The 21532-nt window shown below is 43.1% G+C and overlaps 6 protein-coding genes across 6 annotated transcripts; 4 read left to right on the top strand and 2 right to left on the bottom strand.

The window, feature by feature from the left end:
• Position 1: 1 nt before the first annotated feature.
• LOC139212630 (olfactory receptor 52N5-like) lies at positions 2 to 949 on the top strand. The gene has a single exon (XM_070843106.1). The coding sequence runs from the start codon at positions 2 to 4 to the stop codon at positions 947 to 949; it is 948 nt and encodes a 315-aa protein (XP_070699207.1).
• Positions 950 to 2884: 1935 nt separating this feature from the next.
• Positions 2885 to 3835, top strand: LOC139213428 (olfactory receptor 52N2-like). Its single transcript, XM_070844117.1, has one exon. It carries the CDS (start codon positions 2885 to 2887, stop codon positions 3833 to 3835), a length of 951 nt encoding a protein of 316 aa, XP_070700218.1.
• Positions 3836 to 7750: 3915 nt separating this feature from the next.
• LOC139213427 (olfactory receptor 52N5-like) lies at positions 7751 to 8692 on the top strand. The gene has a single exon (XM_070844116.1). The coding sequence runs from the start codon at positions 7763 to 7765 to the stop codon at positions 8690 to 8692; it is 930 nt and encodes a 309-aa protein (XP_070700217.1). The 5' UTR covers positions 7751 to 7762.
• A 2406-nt stretch (positions 8693 to 11098) lies between these two features.
• Positions 11099 to 12219, top strand: LOC139212914 (olfactory receptor 2F1-like). Its single transcript, XM_070843482.1, has one exon. The coding sequence runs from the start codon at positions 11099 to 11101 to the stop codon at positions 12050 to 12052; it is 954 nt and encodes a 317-aa protein (XP_070699583.1). The 3' UTR covers positions 12053 to 12219.
• Positions 12220 to 13901: 1682 nt separating this feature from the next.
• or6at1 (odorant receptor, family 6, subfamily AT, member 1) lies at positions 13902 to 16224 on the bottom strand. Its single transcript, XM_070844115.1, has 4 exons — positions 16215 to 16224; positions 15971 to 16137; positions 15221 to 15883; positions 13902 to 14066 (listed from the first exon to the last, which is right to left on the bottom strand). Exons 1-4 carry the CDS (start codon positions 16222 to 16224, stop codon positions 13902 to 13904), a joined length of 1005 nt encoding a protein of 334 aa, XP_070700216.1.
• A 4215-nt stretch (positions 16225 to 20439) lies between these two features.
• On the bottom strand, positions 20440 to 21384 carry LOC139213424 (olfactory receptor 52D1-like). The gene has a single exon (XM_070844111.1). The coding sequence runs from the start codon at positions 21382 to 21384 to the stop codon at positions 20440 to 20442; it is 945 nt and encodes a 314-aa protein (XP_070700212.1).
• Positions 21385 to 21532: the final 148 nt, after the last annotated feature.

The following is a 21532-nucleotide window of genomic DNA, read 5'->3' as shown; positions in this document are numbered from 1 at the left end:
AATGGAAAACCAGACTTTAAGCGAGGACCTCATATTCCTGGAGGGGTTAACGGTCACATCCCAGTCCTCCATTCCTGCCTTCATCCTCCTCCTCCTCATCTACATCTTTGCCATGGTGGCCAACATCACCCTGGTGGCCCTGATCTTCAGGAGCAGGAGCCTCCACCAGCCCATGTATCTGCTTTTCTGCAACCTGAGTATTAATGACATTTTTGGGGCCACTATTATCACCCCACATGTGCTCAAAGGCTTTTTCACACCCCAGTCAGAGCGCTACATCCACTACGTCGACTGTGTGGTGCAGGCCTTCTGTGTTCACCTCTATGGGAGCACCACTCACACGGTGCTCATGATCATGGCCTTCGACCGCTACATGGCCATCTGCAGCCCCCTGCGTTACGCCACCATCATGACCAACAGGATGGTGGTGAAGCTGTCGGTGGCGGCCTGGACGGCAGCCTTAGTCCTCGTGGTCATCCTCCTGGGCCTCACCATCCGCCTGTCGCGCTGCAGGCGGGTTATACCCAACCTGTTCTGCGACAACGCCTCCTTGTTCAACCTCTCCTGCGAAAGCGTCCTCATCAACCACGTCTACGGCCTCGGCTACACCGTCGTCCTGCTGGGCTCCTCCATCGGCAGCGTGACTCTCACCTACCTGAAGATCGCCGCGGTGTGTGTGCGCAGCAGGAACAAGGCGCTGAACAGCAAAGCGCTGCAGACCTGCGCCTCCCACCTGGCCGTGTACGTCCTCCTGCTGGTGTCGGCTTTCATCATCGTCATCCTGCACCGCTTCCCTCAGCTGTCCGACCACAGGAAGGTGGCGGCCATTGTGGGCGAGGTGGCTCTGCCTGCTCTCAACGCCGTCATCTACGGGCTGCAGATCAAAGAGATCAGACAGCGAATCATGGCGGTGTTTCAGAGTAAAGGGGCTGTAATGGCTTTTACATGATTCACTTTTTGTGCATCATGGATACATTTGTGCAGAGAAAGAACTATAATATATAATAACTCTAATAACTACTTGGAACAATTACATGCAGGCCTTCACTGCTCCGACGTCTCGTGGGAACAGTTGTTGTGTTCACTCCTTCACTGATAACCTGCTGTCATGAAACCTCTCAAAGTTAAATGTCCATGTTGTTCTGTAACATGAGAATTTAAACCACAGACACCAAATGAAAATGTGAAACTAGTCGATGTTCCAGCTGTTCATATCGTCTATTTATGGCAAACGAGGGCAATAATCTAGCTTTTATAAAGGTTTTTATTAATTAATCATGAAGCACTGTGTATCTTACAGCACCATGTACTGTACTGTATAATATTGTATGATGTCAGATCAGATTGTATGATGTCACACCGCATTGTATTTTGACATAATGAATCATTATGTATCATCATAAACTTAATGGATCCTGACTGTGTCATATATCACAGCATCAGAACGTACTGTAAATGTACATTTAATGATGTGAACAATAAAAAGCAATAATACTGTATATCAGAACGTTTCCTAACATGATTCCTATAATAACCTACTGGATCATTGTGACGGATCACATCATCACATATTATAACATAATGTACCAATTTAAAATGTAATATGATGTGATAAACTAACTGTATAACCTATATGTCAGTGGCGTCAGGACTTAAATCTATCGTGGACGTTTTGCTCCTTCAGGAACTGCTGGATGAGTCGTAGCAGGAAAAGGGTTCAGAGGTGGGAAAGTAAAGAGACATCCCTGCTCCTAGTGCGCCCACTGAGGGCATGCTGGGACCTGCACCACATTTGGTCTTTTACCGTCACAAATATGAGAAAAATGTCAAACCACGCTCCACTTTTAACTAATCAGAATCAGAATCAGGATTCCTTTAATAATCCCCAGGGGGGAATTGCTTTTTGTTACACACAGCTCCAAAAGAATAAGAATAAACTTCAAACACAAAAGTAAATGAGTCCAGAGTCCAGAGTCCTCTCCTCTCTGGTGGAACAGTGAAACAATGAATGGATGGACAATGAGGAAGGAACAAAGAAATGTGTCTGATCCAGAAGGTTTAATGGAGCAAACAGCATTTCATGATATTAGTGTGAAAGACACGAACAAACCTGCCAAAACACAAATCATCTCTTTCTGCCAACGTGTTGAATTAAACTACAACACATGATGAGTATCAGTGGTTGCCAGGCAACAGGTGTGATAAGATGCTGATGCACCGAATAAAAGCGTCTGCTCTTTCTCCTCTGCGGTGGGTCGGAGGGAGGTGTCGGTGTGAAACCCCCCGCTCAAGATATCAGAACTCACTTTTATCTGAATACAACTTGTTTCACTGAACTGACTGAAGAGAGGAAGGATCGTTGTTCTGCTGCAGCAGCTTATGAAAGTGGAGGATAACTTGTGTTCAGAAAGAAACTAAATCAAATCTTCAAGCATTTTTAAAGGGCCAGTTCAACCAGAATATTGAGAGTTTTAGTTTTATTTGTCATGTTTTGTATCTGTCTCTGTCTAATTCATTTGAGGTTGATAGAATTTGTTTGTGCTGCTCACAGCGTTGATGAATGACGTTTGAAGTCTTTCCCGGAGGAAGGTTTGCTCCTCTGCTGTTTTCCCGAGGACGAAGAGGACGAAGAGGACGGAGGAAGGCGGATGCTGTGCAGACTGGAAGGCTTCTGGAGGCAGGTTGGTGATATTGTGCAACTTTAAAGAAAGCAGACTGGATGTGACTGTGTGTCTTTTCTAAAAGTGACCTCTGTGACATTGTTCCTGGAAACAGTTTACTGGATCGTGAACATGTCTGAATATTTACTTTCACTGACTGTGACCTCATTGATTTATTACAGTTGTCTGCAGGAAAGTCTTTGTTGATATTTTACAGATGGGATATGGGAAACCAGACTTTCACTGAGGATGTTCTCATCCTGGAGAGGTTAAAGGTCACATCCCAGTCCTTCACTCCTGCCTTCATCCTCCTCCTCCTCGTTTACATCTTCATCATGGTGTCCAACCTCGGCCTGGTGGTGCTGGTCTTCAGGAGCAGGAGCCTCCACCAGCCCATGTACCTGCTCCTCTGCAACCTGAGTATTAATGATGTTTTTGGGGCCACTATTATCACGCCGCATGTGCTCAAAGATCTTCTGCTGTCGAACTCAGAGCGCCACATCCACTACGTGGACTGTGTCGCTCAGACCTTCTGTGTTCACCTCCATGCGAGCGCCTCTCACACGGTGCTCATGATCATGGCCTTCGACCGCTACGCAGCCATCTGCAGCCCCCTGCGTTACGCCGCCATCATGACCGGGAGGATGGTGGTGAGGCTGTCGGCGGCGGCCTGGGGAACAGCCTTCGTGCTGGTGGCGATCCTCGTTGGCCTCAGTGTCCGCCTGTCGCGCTGCAGGCGGGTTATACCCAACCTGTTCTGCGACAACGCCTCCTTGTTCAAGCTCTCCTGCGAAAGCGTCCTCATCAACCACGTCTACGGCCTCGGCTACACCGTCGTCCTGCTGGGCTCCTCCATCGGCAGCGTGACTCTCACCTACCTGAAGATCGCCGAGGTGTGTGTGCGCAGCAGGAACAAGGCGCTGAACAGCAAAGCGCTGCAGACCTGCGCCTCCCACCTGGCCGTGTACGTCATTCTGCTGGTGTCCGGCTTCATCATCGTCGTCCTGCACCGCTTCCCTCAGCTGTCCGACCACAGGAAGGTGGCGGCCATTGTGGGACACGTTGTCCTGCCCTCCCTGAACACTGTTATCTACGGGCTGCAGGTCAAAGAGGTCAGGCAGAGGATTACGGCTGCGTTCAGCAACAATAAAGTCGCTCTAACGGATGTGAAATGATTCTCAGCGTGATCAGAGGAGCAGCAAGACTTCTGCATATGATGGTTATAATGACAATTTAGTTTAAGATTCTTTATAAATATTAAGAAATTACATAATAAATTAAGTATTAATGTATGACATCTATAATTGATCAAAAGCGGTTATACATAAAATACTGACTCCAATCCAGTGTAATCTCTTTAATATATTCTTCATTTTCATTTGTTTTAATTATATTTTTAGGAATTGTGAAGTATTAAAGGATCATTAATTCATCTCAGTGGTGTGTGTTTAGTGCTGCGCTCACAACAGACGGCTCATAAAAGAAAATTGGGGTCAAAATTGAAGCAGCAGAGGCCGAGATTTTTCCTCCCAAAGGCTTTTTTGTCAAAAATGCGATAACCTTGATAACAGACACTGTCTGGGTTATTTTCTCCTCCAGCGTCACAAAGGACATTAAGTAATTAGTAGCTCTCATGATGTGCACTGATCTTCATGTGCTCCTTTAAGGACTATAGTAAAAACGCTCTGGTGAAAATAAATCTCGTTATGAACAATAAGACAAAGCAATTTCAATAAAAGATCAACTTTAATGCTTTCTATGCTGGCTATGATTATAAGTGATTACAGTTATTCACATTGACACAGGTGAATAATTTGTGAAACTAATTATTAAATGAGGCAGGACAATTATTACATTTTATTATATTATTATCATAATTACTGGTATTTACTCGAGGGCTCATGGTGAAGAAACATTACACATCAAACATGTAAACATCAGATTCCCCTGATGGCACTAAAAAAATATAAATATTGATTTGCACACAAATCTTTATGAAATAAATATATGATAAACTTCTGCAGGCCTGGAACAAACGCATACAGGACAAACCCTACACATGTGAACCTTTAATGCTCTTTAGTGTTTGTAACCAGCTGCAGTTAAAGTTTGCAGAGTAAATTCACATTCGCTGGTTTCCTCTTGTTTTAGGTGTAGAAGCTGCTGTATCAATAAAAAGCGAACAAACACCACCAACAAAGAGGATTCATAGTGAGTGAACTGGGTCCAGCTTCTAACCTCTAACCTCAAAACCATCACCAGAACCAGTCAAAATGTCTTCAGGTCAACATTAGTGCCAGCTCGCTTTTGTCAATAATTTAATTGATGAGGTCAATTATTTTGGTAGAAGCAATAGAGGAGAGGAAAGGTCGTACATCGACATGGCTGCCGTCCATTTTGTCTGATTGAATGATTTGCAACATGAGTGTAAATGATGCATTCGGGGCCACAACCATGATATCTTATTCCTTACGGTGGTTCGGGAGGCCGGTGTAATGCCATCTTGAGAACATATGTAGTTGGAAAGTGTCTCTAAGGCCAAGCACAGTGACCTCAGTTTGAGTTAACAGCAGAAAATTACTGATCACGCAGGACTTAATGTCCATACGGCAGACTTGGAGTTCAGTGTTTTCATCTGGGCTTATTCATAAGTATAACCGGGTGTCATCTGCATAACGGTGAAAATGATGATATTACCTTGAGGAAGCATTTATGTGTACAATCTCACAACATCTCTTTGTGCTGTAATTATAGCACACGTTTCACTTGTACATTACAGAAAAACAATTAAATCAAATGGTTTTGTATTTTCTACAGAGAAAACTTTTATACCTCGATAAACCAACTCATACCGACAGCTCAGCATTGACTCCACAGAGCTGAAGATTATAGAAGTATGAGGAGAACGTTAGTCGGCTGTTTCACCAACCTGGAGCCAGCTATAAAATGATTTCTACTTTTGTTCCATTTAAATATCAAACCTGGAATAAGATCAAGTCTGACATGAGATCACTGCAGACGGAAGCTGAGAGAAGTTGAATGAACCTGAATGAAGTGAAAACATCTTGTTAATTGTCCGTGTGGACATAAAGGCCCTCAGGGAGCACCAGGAGCACCAGGAGCTCTACTGTTAGCTCATAAGCCGAGTCCGACCGTCCAGCTCTGGTCTCACTGGAGGACGTTCATGTCATCACAGGTAAACCTGAGAATGATCCACTGTTCACTGAATATTATTGGTTGTATGTTACAGAAATCTAGATGCTGACGGACTGTAATCTGACAGCAAACTGGAAAATAATCCAAACTGGAAAAAGACTGAAAGAAGGAAAAGGAAAACTGACATTTAATATTTACATTTACTTAACATTCATAGAAATGAAGCATGGGATGAATGCACTGGAGATGATTGTGTTCATGTGGCAAAAACCTTTTAAAGAATAGATGAAACATGAATGAACGTCAGATTCAGATGAAGTGGTGACTCGTTTCCTCGTTTCCTTGTTTTTTTCAGCTGTAGAATACTTTTACCAACATGATATAACTTCAGCTATCATCTTCCTGTCAGTGATACTGTCCGTATGTTTTTAAGTGATGTAGGAGGTGAGTGAAATGCTTTCAGGCGACCGTTGAGTGTTTACATGCTTTACTTTGGTTTCACTGAAACAAGAGCGAACAGTGGGAGCAAATACTTTATGTAACAGAGCTAATGTGACTTTATTCTGGCTTTTCTCAGACATATCAAAACCTTTTTATACCCACATGTTGAGGTCATGAGTGACTCAGGTTAACCTACATTTACCAAAGTGTCTGAAACAATGACAGAAAGAAGCAAACTGATCCTGTGAGTTACACTTTTTAAATCAGATTTATTCACAGACATGGGAACATGTGCACATTCATTAATTCACATTACAAAACCAAAGATTAAAAAATCGTATAATCAAACTTTAAAAGCCTCTAAAGTAAAACCTCAAATCATCTCCAAGGTATCAGTTAGATTTCAGTGCAGCTTCATCTGTGGAACAACTTGTGTAATATTTCAGCAGTAAAAAGCTGTCATGAGAGAACTACAGTATTTTATATCAAATATTTATTTCAAAGACAGGCAGGAAAAATATTGTAGAAAGAATATTTAAAACAAAATGACAAGGTAGTGGAGGAAGTTATCTGCACATATCTTTGTCCTGGAACAAACAGTGGTGTCAGGTTACAGCACTTACAATACAGAATACAATAGAGCTTATTGTGAGACGGGTACGTAGAAACAAAGCTGCAGAATAAAAGACAAGGCAGCAATGAAAGTCTGCAGGGAAACTACATACAAATACACATGATAAGAATATTAAGTAGTGATGGTTCGTAGACTGAGGTGACCGTGGTCCTACTGCACATGAGAGACAAACATTATGGATGGAGGGGTGTATAAAACTGTTGCTGTTCATTTCTTTAGTTAAGAAATAGATACAGTTCTGTTTTACTTGTCAGAACAGAGTTACCGAACAAAAAGCTTTCTACTTTTCTAATGGCGCTTTTCCACCAGCACCTACTCGGCTCTACTCGGCTCTACTCTGTGTTTCTGGTTCTCCACTAGGTGATAGTACCTGGTACCAGGTACTTTTTTAGTCCCTCCTCTGCCGGGGTTCCAAGCAAGCTGAGTCGAGCTAAAAATGTGATGTCACCAGACTGCAGGCCTCTGATTGGCCACGAGTGACATCACTGGATGAGTCATGAGAGCGACTCGTTCACAAGAATCAAACCCTCTGTTTTTATTATTTCTGTGAACGAGGTAAACGGCTCCACACAAACCAAACGCTCCAGGTCCTCAGCTGTGTTTGTTTGTGTCGCATACAAATTACGCCACCGGAGATTCGGGCCGCCTTCCTATGACGACCCCCCCACTTTGAGGTGATACGCTACTGTAATGGAAAACGACCGAAACCGAGTCGAGTCGAGTCGAGTCGAGTCGAGTCGAGTCGAGTCGAGTCGAGCTAAAACTGTGTGATGGAAAAGCACCACTGTTCCACCCAGCTCAGGACTGTATGGACAGGATCGCTCTGACAGATCAGGTTTAGTCATGAACAGTGTTGAATTCTCTCTGCAGGATGCTGAACAAAACTCTCAGCATGGATGTTCTGCAGCTGGAGGGGATAAAGGTCAGCCCCCAGTCCTCCGTTCCCACCTTCATCCTCCTGCTCCTCATCTACATCTTCATCATGGTGTCCAACCTCGGCCTGGTGGTCCTGATCTCCACGGAGAAGAGCCTCCACCAGCCCATGTATCTGCTCTTTTGCAACATGAGTATAAATGATGCGTTCGGGGCCACGTCCATCATTCCTCACGTCCTGAGTGGTGTTTTCACTCCGGTGACGCAGCGTTACATCCATTATTACGAGTGTGTCGTTCAGGCCTTCTGCGCTCACTTCCACGGAGCCGTCAGCCACACGGTGCTCATGATCATGGCCTTCGATCGATACGTGGCCATCTGCAACCCTCTGCGATACGCCACCATCATGACCAGCAGGATGGTGCTGAGGCTGTCGGTGTCCGCCTGGACGGTGGCTTTTCTTTTAATTCTAATTCTCGTGGGCCTCAGCGCCCGCTTGTCGCGCTGCAGGCGTGTGGTGAACAACCCGTTCTGTGACAACGCCTCCTTGTTCAAGCTGTCCTGCGAGAACGTCCTCATCAACCACGTCTACGGCCTCGGCAGCGCCGCGGTCATCCTGTCCGTGTCCCTGTGCAGCGTGACGCTCACCTACCTGAGGATCGCCATCGTGTGTTTGAGCGGGAACAACAAGGCTGTGAACAGCAAAGCGCTGCAGACCTGCGCCACCCACCTGACGGTGTACGTCATCATGTTTGTATCGGGCTTCATCATCATCATCCTCCATCGTTTCCAGAACTTATCAGATCACAGGAAGCTGGCGTCCATCTTGTTCCACGTGGTCCCTCCTGCTATGAACGCTGTGATCTACGGACTGCAAATCAAAGCTGTCAGACAAAAGATAATCATCATATTTACAGGGACATGGTGACGTGGTACCGAAGCACAAGCACAATGTATCTGCTCTCTCTCTGCAGTTGGGTCCCAATAGCTGGCTCTGTTTTGGATCTGGTGCCAGACTCATTAAACTCCTAATCTCATGTTTCTTTTTTTAATCACATAGCCAATAATCAATAATCAGGTGTTTACTCCCACTCAAGGTGTTTTCTTCACTGATGGGTAATATTATTACTTAGGTAAAAGTAAAAGTTAAACATACTTAAAGTATCAACAGAAAAAGTCCTCATGACACAGGAGAATGGATCTGTTGTATATTAACATGTTTAATCATTTAGCACTGAATGATGCGTTCAGGTGTCAGATGTACTTTAAGTGACATGTCCCAGTTCTCTCTCCATTTTTGGTCTCCACCACCCCCTGAGGGAGAAATCTGTCTCTTTTGCTGCTAAACGCTGCGCTGTGTTCACCAGCTGCTCTCTGCCTGCTGTCTGCAGCTCAGCCGGTCGTCTACGACTAAAAAAAAGATGCTATGAGAGCGAAAGAGAGCAGTGAAGCTGTAGACGGACATTTAGACAACGAGCTGAAGGTCACTGTGTTCATACGTTATAAAAAACCCTTAATGTTAATGTTCCTTTTCTTTGGTCATCGCTTATAAACCGGTGGGAGGAGATTCACTGAGTGCAGTCTAAAGAATTCAGGTTTTATCAACGTGGAAACATGGAAATGAATGAAATGGATAAATGAGAAAACATGATGATGTTGATGCCAAGCTGACAGCAACGGTCGCCTGGTGACTGTCGGGCAACACAACACAGTGTTCAGCTTATAAAAGGAGTCTGTCAGATCTCCTCTGGTCTGACTGGAGGAGATCCACAGTGACGGGGGTAAACAGGACACACACACACACACACACACCTATCCTCATACACTGTGTTTTTGCATACTGGAAAACAGAAAGTCAAGATGTCCGATGGTTCGCTGCATGAGTAAAGCAACAGGGTTCAGACTGGATGTTTCAAAGCTGCTTTGTGTAAAATATTCTTTCTTTTTTAATCTATTTGTTGGAGAATCACATTTAAAGCAGTGAAGCGTAGCCGCTGGTGAAGAAATGAGACTAACTGAGATGCAGCAGTCTGACTGGTGAGGCTAAATGTTGGTGTTCTCAGTATTTCTTTGTTCTCAGTGGAGCAGGAACGATCCTCATGTGTAAGACTCCCTGTTTGTGAGCTGTGAGCTGAAAACGTGCTGTGAATCAGCTCCAGGATTTAAATAAGACCAAAGACACTTTCATCTCTTCATCCATGAAACCTGATGTTTTGGACAATTAATCACGTGATCTTTGTGGGACTGGGCGCTTTGTGCTTCGGAGAAGAGGACCTGAAGACATGATTTATATCAGTCCACATGTTATCTGTGGAGGCTGAACGTGTCAGGTGATAATCATCAGAACTCCATGAGGTTCAGTGTTTTAATGTCTTCATGTCTGCGCTGCTTCTCCTGTTTTATCTCTATCTAATGTCTTAGCTGAAGGAAGCTCTCCTCACCTACAGCTCAGAGTCTTTATCTGTGAACATGTACAGACTGGAGATCAGCACAATGAGCCAATATCCATAATCACAAATGATCTGACAGATTTCAAAGAAAACCTAAATGAGCTTTTTTCACATGTTGATCTAAATGTGTTTCCAGACAAACTAGACCGACTCATCAGGAAATAAATGGATTTAGACGTAGATTTACTGTTCAAATGATCAGCGGTGCAATATAACAACCCATGGGCACACATCTGTACATCTGTATATATATATAGAGGATGTTTATGGTGTCTTTATGTCACTATGTGTTGTCTCTCTCTCTTTTCACATTTGTCTCACTGTTCAGCTGCTGTCACAAAGAAATCCCCTGATGTGGGATTAATAAAGTTTATCTTATCTTTAAAAAAAATATTGAAAAAAACCTCAAATATCTTCAGAATGTTAGATTTCTGCCAACAATTGAGGATTTTGTCTTTTTTACATGACAGATTTCAGCATTTGTATGATTCTCTGGAGATTCTTCAATCTGCATCATTTGAATCTGAATTATTTGTGACCAAATCTGAACAAAACACACCTGAGGAGCTTTGACACACTGAAACTGTGACTGTTGTTTATTTAGTCGAGAATATTTCATGTTATAGAAAACTATTTAAAGATGAATGAACAAAGGAAGGAGGATTATTGGTATGAAAAGCTGGAATGAAAATTAAAAGTCATTTGTTTTTTTAACATTTCTATAATAGATTCTTTCACGTTTTGCTTCTCAGACTCTATCTGATCTTTCTCCCTCGAGTCAAAGCTGTCTGATGTTCAGGGGTTATTTCAGGTTTTAAAACACTTGGGGCTCATGAATGATCTCCTTTGTGTCTGATCCTCTGCAGGATGCTTCCCTCTGCAGGATGGAGAACCAAACGTGGGATGCAGATATTATTTTCATCGAGGGGTTAAAGGTCAGCCCCCAGTCCTCCGTTCCCACCTTCATCCTCCTGCTCCTCATCTACGTCTTCATCATGGTGTCCAACGTCGGCCTGGTGGTCCTGATCACCATGGAGAGGAACCTCCACCAGCCCATGTATCTGTTCCTGTGCAACATGAGCATTAACGATGTTTTTGGGGCCACGTCCATCATTCCTCGCCTGCTCAGTGACGCTTTTACTCCGATCACCGAGCGGCACGTCCATTACATCGACTGCGTCGTTCAGGCCTTCGCCTCTCACTTCCACGCAGGCACCTCCCACACCGTGCTCATGATCATGGCCTTCGACCGCTACGTGGCCATCTGCAACCCTCTGCGATACGCCACCGTCATGACCAGCAGGATGGTGGTGAAGCTGTCGGCGGGGGCCTGGGTGGCGGCCTTCATCTCCGTCGCCATCCTCCTGGGCCTCACCATCCGCCTGACGCGCTGCAGGCGGGTTATAGTCAACCCGTTCTGCGACAACGCCTCCTTGTTCAAGCTCTCCTGCCAGAATCTTCTCATCAACCACATCTACGGCCTCGGCAGCGCCGTGGTCATCCTGGGCTCGTCGCTCGGCTGCATCGCGCTCACCTACCTGAGGATCGCCATGGTGTGTCTGAGCAGTAAGAACAAGGTGCTGAACAGCAAAGCGCTGCAGACCTGCGCCACCCACCTGGCCGTGTACGTCCTCATGTTGGTTGCATCCTTCACCCCCATGATCATGCACCGCCGGCCCGAGTGGGCGGACAGTGGGAAAGTGGCGTCCGTCCTGTTCCACGCCATCCCTCCGGCGCTGAACCCCGTCATCTACGGGCTGCAGTGCAAAGAGCTCAGACAGAAGATCGCCAGCGTGTTTCACAAGGATAAAGTCAAGGGTGTGAAGAGTCTCCACTGATGACTCCTCAGACTTTAACATGAACACGTTTAGTGGAATTAAGCTTTTTATTTGAGGTTAAGTTGAATTTGAGTTCATGTACTTTACAGCCGCTGGTAGAAGAGCTTGAAGATGCTGCAGTTTTTTAAACTAAATGCAAAATGTTTGAACTCATTTTACTTTCTCATATTTCACAGAGCACGTTTACACGTTTGTTCGTCAATAAATGTCATAATAATATTTCACATGCATTCAGTTGATGAAGCTTCTTGACTGTAAGAGCTTTCTTAATGTATCTGATACTATAATTAGTTTTAAGTATTAAAAATGCAACTGGACACTTTGGTAAAAGCTCAGTTTTTATTCATTTTACATGATTATTCTTTCAAAATAAAGGTCGGCTTAGAGTTTTTACCAAATGTGGTCAAAAAGATACCTTCTTTACTCTTGAATATAAAAATGTGAATTGCTTTGGTCCAGGTTTTGAGATGTGCAACATTTCTGCAGCCACAACGTCACGATGGCGGTGAAAAGGTTCATTTTGTGTTTTTGGCTCTAAAAAACCTTTTTCATTCTGCATTTTACTTCAGAAACTGCAGCTATGGAAGAACATCCTCTGCTGAAAATACTCCATTACATGTAAACATCTTGCTTTTAAGATCCTGCTCATCCTCGGTCTGCAGCACAAAGGCTCCTGTGACTGAAGCAGGAGGAGTCGTGAGATGATTGATGGAACAGGACAGACGAAGAAAATCACTTGTGATGTTCAAATAGACTTTTCTTTAATCTTTAAATCTTTTAACAGTCATTTGAGCAGTTAGTGAAACGAAACCATGTAAAGCGTTTAGAGAGGAAACGTCTCTGGGAATCACAATGCTTTGTATTTTCTGAGCTTACCAAATGTTTTGTTGGTGTCAAATGTCAGCCTGAAATGTAACTGGTCCCAGTAACTGTAACAGTGAAAGAGTAGAAATATAAAGTGGCCTAAAACAGAACTCAGCTGTACTAGAATACATTTTTACATTCCTCGACTGACAAACCATCCAGTCAAAGTGGAGGACGTCCTGACGGTACGCAGCGCTCTGACTGCAGGGTGTGAAGGACTTGTCCTGGGTCATTACTCACCTGATCGAGCCCTTAACGAGCTCTAATTAAACACCTGGAGCTGCTGCTGATGTCTGCAGCAGAGGGTGGAAACAGCAAAGCGTTGGACAAATGAACGGTGACACATGACTCCTTTCTCCTGCTCTGCTGTGTGAACACATGCTCAACAACAAAACCCTCCACATAGAGCTGATACTCCCTGCACACACTCTGACAATGAGAGCGCCACTGCCACCTACTGTAGGGGGTGTGCAATTACACTTTATTCTAGTACAGCAAAAAAAAAACATGTTCCCCGGGGTCACACGCGCCCCCCCCCCGGCATCGCACCCACTATTTGAGAAGGACTGCGTTAATATGTGGGGGAAAACAATGATGAGGAACTGATCATTAAAATAATCATTAGTTGTGACGTCTTAGTTCTTTCAACATCCTCTCGTTTCAGGTACTTCACTTCCTGCCCACCTGATTAGTCTCACTGGGTTTTCATCCTGCCTCGTTAAGCCTCTTTGGCTTCTTGACAGAGTTGTTAGTCGTTATCAGACCTGAGTACCAAACCTTTTGTACAAGTAAAGACTGTTTGAAGAGCTGCTGTTGCTGTTATATTAAATTTACAGCAGTAAGTTTTGTGTGTGTTCGTAGAGCTGAATAAACACATCATGATTCAAAAAGACTTAAAAATCACAAGTTTCTGTGCAAGACAGTCACTTTTAATCACAAAGACATGTAGACCCGTGCTTGTTCAGTTTCAGCTTTTATTTCCCCGTCAGGACACCGAGTTGACGTCCTTGGTGGGAAACACAGCAGCAGGTCTGAGGCGGCTCAGAGTCCTTCTGATGGACTCTCTCAGCTCTTTGTTCCTCAGACTGTAGATCAGAGGGTTCAGGAAAGGAGTCAGAGCGGAGAACAGCACGGACACAACGATGCGAACCTGAAACAGAATCAAATTTCAAACGCTTTCTTCAAACACAAAAGGCAACTGTCCCCACCGGAGCGTCACAGTCTGCTGTCCAACACTCAGCACACAAGTCAGTAACAGTTTATTAAGTTTGCTATGAAAACCTTGTGATCCCCAAATGGCGGCGCAGCATCAACATGATTCCTAATAGTTTTGGCGACCATCACACTTTTTGTCGACTACCCTTTCAAATATTTAGTTAAACTAAGCTTTCTGAGGATGGTGAGTTTGGATGGTCCAGTTTGTCAAGTAATTTGGGAGCATTTCCAATAAATCGTGGTCCCCAAACAACCATGAATCTACTTGACGTATCTAATATTTAAGGTCCCTGTGACCATTTGACCAAATTTCACTTAAATCACCAATTTCGTTAACAAGTTATCTTGAAGATCAAATGGTTTCCATGAAATCTGTTGTGAATATTCATGGTTCCCAGAGGATCACTCCTGACTTTTCCACTATCTAATATGATGATAACACACTGATTAGGGCCGTGATTTTCAAATGCTCAAATATTCATTAAATTCTAAAAAATCCAATAGTTTACACGGTTATTGTCTTGAGCCACGTCATGGAACCAGACATTAGCTAGAAGCAGCCTTAAGTACAAGCTGGGTTAGCTTAGCTCTGATCCCGGCTCGCTCTCCTCCCCACCCGGTGCTTGGTCCGGAGTGGACGGACGATGTTGTGGGCAGCGATGAATCAACATCTGCTTTAATCCAAACTAATACAAGTGCGTGAGTGTTTGTTTGAACTATTCCAATAATCTTCAAATAGTTCACTGTGACTATCGAATAGTATTTTTGCTTGAAATGCGGATCCCTAATTCTGATTTAACAGGTTTCATGTTGTCCATGTACAACATTTTACTTTAGTGTTTTTGCATGCTAACATTTGTTCGTATTGCCACGCATTGGATTTTATTGTTTATGATGACACCAGATGAAATGTCAGTTGTTGCAGTTCATCCAGAGAACCAAATTTCTTGGCCGACCATCTATAGAGCCAGACAACTAGCATGGCAAACACTTTGTCTTTCTGAAGCTTTCAACCAGAAGACTCTCTGCTAGTCTTGCTAAAAATACTCTTTGTTGAGGCGTAATAAAACAAAGGCAAAGGTCTCGTACCTCAGGGGAAAAGTTTCCCACCCGGTAGGAGATGTATACAAACGAAGCCGAGCCGTAGGAGATGGAAACCACAGTCAGGTGGGCGGCACACGTCCCGACGGCCTTCAGCCTCTGAGCGACACCCATCCTGGATATGGAAACACCAATCAGGACGTAGGAGATGAGGATGAGGACTCCTGTGGTAAATAGCGCCAGTATGGCAAAGAAAACGGACACCAAGTTGTCCACTGAGGTGTTGGCGCACACCAGCCGCCTCACAGATGACAGATCACACCAGCCGTTCCTCACCACATTCGGGCCGCAGTACGGCCGCTGCCAGCTCATGGAGGTGGCCGGCAGCGTGCAGAAGGCGCCGAAGCCCCAGGCGCCCGCGACGAGGAGCATCCGGACGGGCCGGGTCATGATGGCAGTGTAGCGCAGAGGGTTGCAGATGGCCACATAGCGGTCGTACGCCATGACGGTGAGGATGGCGTAGGCAGTAACACCCAGCTGAACGAAGAAGTGCATCTGGAGGAAACAGCCCGGGACCGTGATGGTGTTCACGTCTGTCAGGAAGCCAGACAGCATCTTGGGAATGGTGATGGTGGTGAAGAGGATGTCCACAGAGGAGAGGTTGTAGAGGAAGAAATACATGGGAGAGCTGAGCTTTGGGTCGGTCAACGCCTGCATGAGCAAAAACAGTGGCAGAGATTACGATCCGATAATCAATAATCAATAATGAGGCGATAGACGGGTGTGTTCGTTTTGTACCACGAAGATGATCATGCTGTTTCCGCCCAGGATGATGATGTAACCCAGCAGCAGGATGACGAACAGGGTCATCTTTTCCTCACCGAGGTCAGCGAGGCCCTGGATGATGAAGAAAGCGACGCCATCAGGCCCCCAGGTGCCGTTAACAGAGCTGGCTCTGTGATTGGCTGAAAAGGGCAGGTATGGATCTGGTTCATAGTCCAACAGGTGTAAATTTAGCCCAGCATGCTCATATTTACATCACCGTTATTCATGATGTTTTAAAAACAGACAAATGAACACACAATTAAAACGTTTTTGAATTAATAAAATGCAGCTGATGATCAATATCCCCTCCTGACTCCTGATGACTATTTTGATATATTTCAAATTCTTAGTATCACAGCAAACACCACATGAATTACATTTTTTAAGGCACTATTTGCACCTGAGTGGATGTTGGAAAGAACATATTTTGTGATTAATGTCTCCTACCCTTTTCAATCAATCGATCAATCAATCTTTATTTATAGAGCACCAATTCATAACACCGTTAATAATAATAATAATAATAATAATAATAATAATAATAATCAGATTATGATGCATTAGCATTGTAATGATCAGGGTAGTTTTGTTTTTGTACTAATAGTTTTACACTTTGTGCTTTTAGAATTTTAAATGCAGGACTTTTTATTTTTACAGTGTGAAAGTGAAAGATCTAAAATCTTCATCACATTTTCTAGAAAACTCAAAAGCAGAATGACAGAAAGTGTAAATGTGAGGTATTGTTACACTGCACATTCATTATTTTTATTTCTTTCATTAATTATTTCATTAATCACTTCTTAAAACTCCTCTTTTTAAAAAAGCTTTTTATTAAAGCTGAAATCACTTTTATTATTAATGTGACTGTTCTTTTCTCTGTTTTATATTTTATTCTTTCATTTTGTTTTTATCTTAAGGGTCTAATTTGATTCACTTCATGTCCTGAACTGTTTGTAAAACACTTAGTAAGTTTGTTTTTGAAAAGTGCCGCATGAATAAAGTTTATTATCATTTATTATTCTGTCGTATGAGCAGCGTTATGGGATACGTTCATGTTTTTGTCTGTGTTCAATCGATAATCAGATGCTCATACAAGAAAAATAGCGTAGAAAATTGTTTGATTTTGCAATAATCTTTACACATTCAGCTTTATTGGTACAACAGTGAGGACATGAAGTCGACATGAAGCTCACAGACCGGATGAGATCTGTGAGAAGATGTTTCTTTAAGTCTTTTAATAAATCATAACTGAACTGGTGAAATAAAAAAAACAAGACACATGACTGTAGTTTACAGCTATAAGATTGTTAGAAGATCTCATCAATCATTTCTTGGTATTTAGATTAGAAGTGAAGATCATTTCAGCGCTGACATAAATGCAGACTTTCTCTAATAAAGCTGTGAAAATAACGTGTTTGTATTTGTAACTGTCTGCAGCTAGTTTCTATACTTCTGATGGTATCGTGGTGACGTTTGGTTTCACTGGACATAAACTACAGTCACTGAGTGAAGAGCAGCGAACACTCACAGACCTCCGGGGCGTTCAGGGGAAATATCAGACGGAAAAAGCTCCATCTCTCCTCAGCAGACAGACAGACGGACGGACGGACGGACAGAGGAGTGGATGGAGATAAACTTGCTGCCAACAGACAACAAGTGCAGAATAATTTACACTGCAAAACTAAAAAGCTTGCAAAGACTCCATCTGTGCACAAGTTCAGTCCGACAGCAACAATGACAAAGTCAGTAAAAAGCTTTTAAAAGCTGCACACCACAAAACACCACTCCTTCAAAATATCCTTCATAAAAGTCCAGATATCTGCTCCTGGTCTGTAAAATATTTAAAAAGAGATCATCATCGTACCTGAATCTGTGCTGCTCCTTCAGACTTCATGTTCGGTCCACATTTTGCCTTTTCAAGAGCAAGTGACCTTTTTTTCTTGGGATTATGGTGAGTAATTACACTAAGTTACATCACATCCCTTTCATTAAAATATAAATTGTACACAGGACGGTAAAATAATACCAAAGGGACCTATTTTGCTGTTGGCTGCAAACATCTTATTTTTCTCACAAGAAAAATAATTGTCTTTGTTGCCAAGGTAACAACTGTGTGCTTCAAATGTCTGACCTCCTAATTAAAGATTCATTATAGGCGCTTAGTTTAAGTTAATTGCCTGTGTGTGTGTGTGTGTGTGTGTGTGTGTGTGTGTGTGTGTGTGATCTTTAAATCTTTGGGGAAAAGCTGCACTAAGCCGGATCAGTTAGTCTGAGTCATAACTTTGAGATTCTTTCATAGTTTCAGAGTTACTTTGCTGTAAAATGGTAAATTAAAAGCTTTCATACTGACTTAAACACTCAGACTGTTCCACAGCCACGTTAGCAGCTCTGCAGTGTTGCTGTTAGCTTTAAGCTAAATGCTAATACTACGCTCACAATGACGATGTGAACATGCTGATGTTTAGCAGGAGACATTTCACTTAAAACCATAAATGTGAACTTCATGGAGAGTTAAAGTCGCTGAAGTCGTTATGATACATCGTCTGAGAGCCTCAAACGTTTGTACAAAATTTGGTCGTGATTTTTTGTGGGCCCCAGCAAATGTTTCTTCTGTCTTTTAAAGTACAGGCTCCCTCTGAAGTTTCACAACCATGTGCTAAACAATGGACCCAATCTCTTGCCACCATTGGTCAATGTGTGGCACATGACCCTGTCACAGCAGGCACATTTAGTTTTAGTTTTAATAAATGTTTTAATGCACATGCTGTCTTCCTTAATGTTGTACAAGAGTAAATACTACCAACCTCTACTCCGTCAAGACCTCTGAAAGCCTTCAAGTAGGTATCAACATGGTAACTTGGTTGTAGTTATTAAGTTAACTGAATCGATTAATAAACGTGTTGTGGTGCCCCGTGTGAGGCCGGAGTGACGTTAACTTTAGCATACCAAATACCAAAAGTTGTGATGTAACTTTAAAACTAAACAATTTAACACAGAGTACGTCACAGAAATAAAAACATGTCCAGCTGTACAAACAAGTGCATTGTGGTGAAAATTGATTTAATAGAATCTAGTTTAAACAATTTGAGAGATAAGTTGTGAACTCAGTTAGCGTGAATTGCTGCTAAAGCTAATGCTAATGCTTTGTTTGATAACAAACATTTAAACCACTGTAGTGTTACCGTAAGAGCCTGATACTGCTGCTAACCATTCAGGTTGAATTTTAGTTCTGCATTTAAATATAATAATAATATAAAATAAATCAAATAATAATATTATGTATAATAATAAAAACGTATCCAATGCAAGTTGTCAGTATCTGCTGTTGAATTAAGTACTTCTTTTTTAATTAACACACATTGTGCCACTGGCCTGTGAACACAGAGAGCTTTTACTTGACTTTACTTGTTGCTGCTGTGTATTTCAGCCTAACTGGGAAATAGAGCCGGAAAGAGGCCCAGTGTGCTACCAGCCCTGTGAAATAAGGTTTTATATATAGCTGTTAGCATGTGTTGTAGCTTGGGACATGTTTAGGAAATAATCCTGACTGTTACTGCCCCATAATTCAGTTCATGCATGTCAACATTTTTGCTGAGCAAACTCATTTTGAAAACCCTCAGAGGTCCAAGTGACAAAAGACAAAGGACAGTCGTGCATCTCTGCTTATGTGGACCTGATGTCAAACTATTCAACAGTGGTTAAGATATTTCCGTCTTAATTAAAGTATTAGTGGACGCAGGGATCACGGGTGAAATATGACCTGGGGCTGCGTCTCTGTGCCTAAATGGTGAACAGGACATGTAATTAAACTCAATTCTTCAATTACACCTCAACAGTCACGTTTCACGGTGAAAGGTTTCATGTTTTAATCACGTTAAACTGTTAAACATCAATGTTCGGCCGGGCTGGGAAATCTTTCATTGGATGGATTTATGGGACACTACAATAAATAATAAACTGAAGGTCCCTTACATCGATGAGTAAATATCACATCATTATCTGAAGCACACGTGCAACTCTAAACAATTAATCCATTAACTCAGTTAGACTTTTCTTTGTCACATTGAGGAAAAACTATTTCTAATTGTTTTAATAACATTCAACTAAATATCAAGAAAAATGCATTAAAGTAAAGCAGCATGACGAGATCCTTCATTTAATGACAGAGACACAGAACCGGAGGACAGTGAGGGAGCGTGAAGTCTCACCTTCATCATGAAGTTACACAACAAAGTGTTGTATGAACCTCTCTTCTTTTCACGTTTCTTTGAATAAACAGGTCTTTTGTATCAAATGTCACAGATAAAAGTTCTTTAAGTACATATTTGAGTATCTAATGTATGTGAAGGAGTCACTATACCTACTTTTTGCAGTTTTAAGGTTATGGTCAATTATTATAATTGAGGTTATCACAACAGCTTACGTACCTATAAGATAAAGTATTAAAAGGTTGGTGTAACCTTTTTCAGGTGGAATAAATTAGACAAACACTTTTGTATTTCTTGGGACTGCAGCCCGTAGATGACGGGGTTCAGGCTGCCGGGAACAACGTTGAAGAGAATGGCTGAAATCTTACGGTACTCTGCGTGCTGAGGGAAGCGATGGAGGGTGATGGGGATCATCCCACTGACGAGCATGATCAGGTAGAGGCACAGGTGAGTGCTGCAGGTCTTCAGGGCTTTACTGTTCAAAGACTTGTTCTTACTGCTCAGACACGCGGCTGTGATCTTAGCGTAGGTGAGGACGATGCTGCCGATGGAGGATGAGAGCAGGACCACGGTGAACGTGAGGCCGTAGACGTTGTTAATGAACGCACTCTCACAGGAGAGCTTGAACAGGGAGGCGTTGTCACAGTAAGGGTTCGTGATCAGAGTCCTGCATCGGTTCAGCCGTACGGTCAGACCGAGCAGGATTGCCACCAAAACAGAGGCCACCCCCCAGGCAGAGAGCGTCAGCCTCACCACCATCTTGTTGGTCATTATGGCGGCGTAGCGCAGGGGGTTACAGATGGCCACGTATCTGTCGAAGGCCATGATCATGAGCACGGTGTGAGCGTTGGTGCCGAACATGTGTGTGGTGAAAGCCTGGACCACACACTCATAATAACTGATGAGGCGCTCGGACGGAGGCAGCAGGATGTCTGTGAGCAGCTGGGGAACCAGGAGAGAGTTTCCCATCACGTCGTTTATGGACAGGTTACAGAAGAGGAGGTACATGGGCTGGCGGAGGCCTCTCTCCATCCATATCAAGACCACAATACCCACATTGGCAGTTAAGATGAACACGTAGGCCAAGAGCAGAGACACAAAGATCGGGTACTTGGTAGTCTTGGTGATTCTTAACCCCTCAAGCTGAAGGGTGACGCTGTTTAACGTATAGTTTCCCATTTGAGCTTCTCTGAAAAATAATCAGAAGAGAGAAATAAAAAAAACAGCATCAATAAACAGAACCTAATACAAAATCCTTCTGCAATGTTGAAAATAATACAATAGTCACACTCATAACTTGTATGTTTAGCTTCTTACTACACAATAT

Source organism: Pempheris klunzingeri, chromosome 14 (genome assembly GCF_042242105.1).
Source record: "Pempheris klunzingeri isolate RE-2024b chromosome 14, fPemKlu1.hap1, whole genome shotgun sequence".
NCBI lineage: Eukaryota > Metazoa > Chordata > Actinopteri > Acropomatiformes > Pempheridae > Pempheris > Pempheris klunzingeri.
Note: the sequence above shows the minus strand (reverse complement) of the source record. Positions and strands in the feature narration are given on the sequence as shown.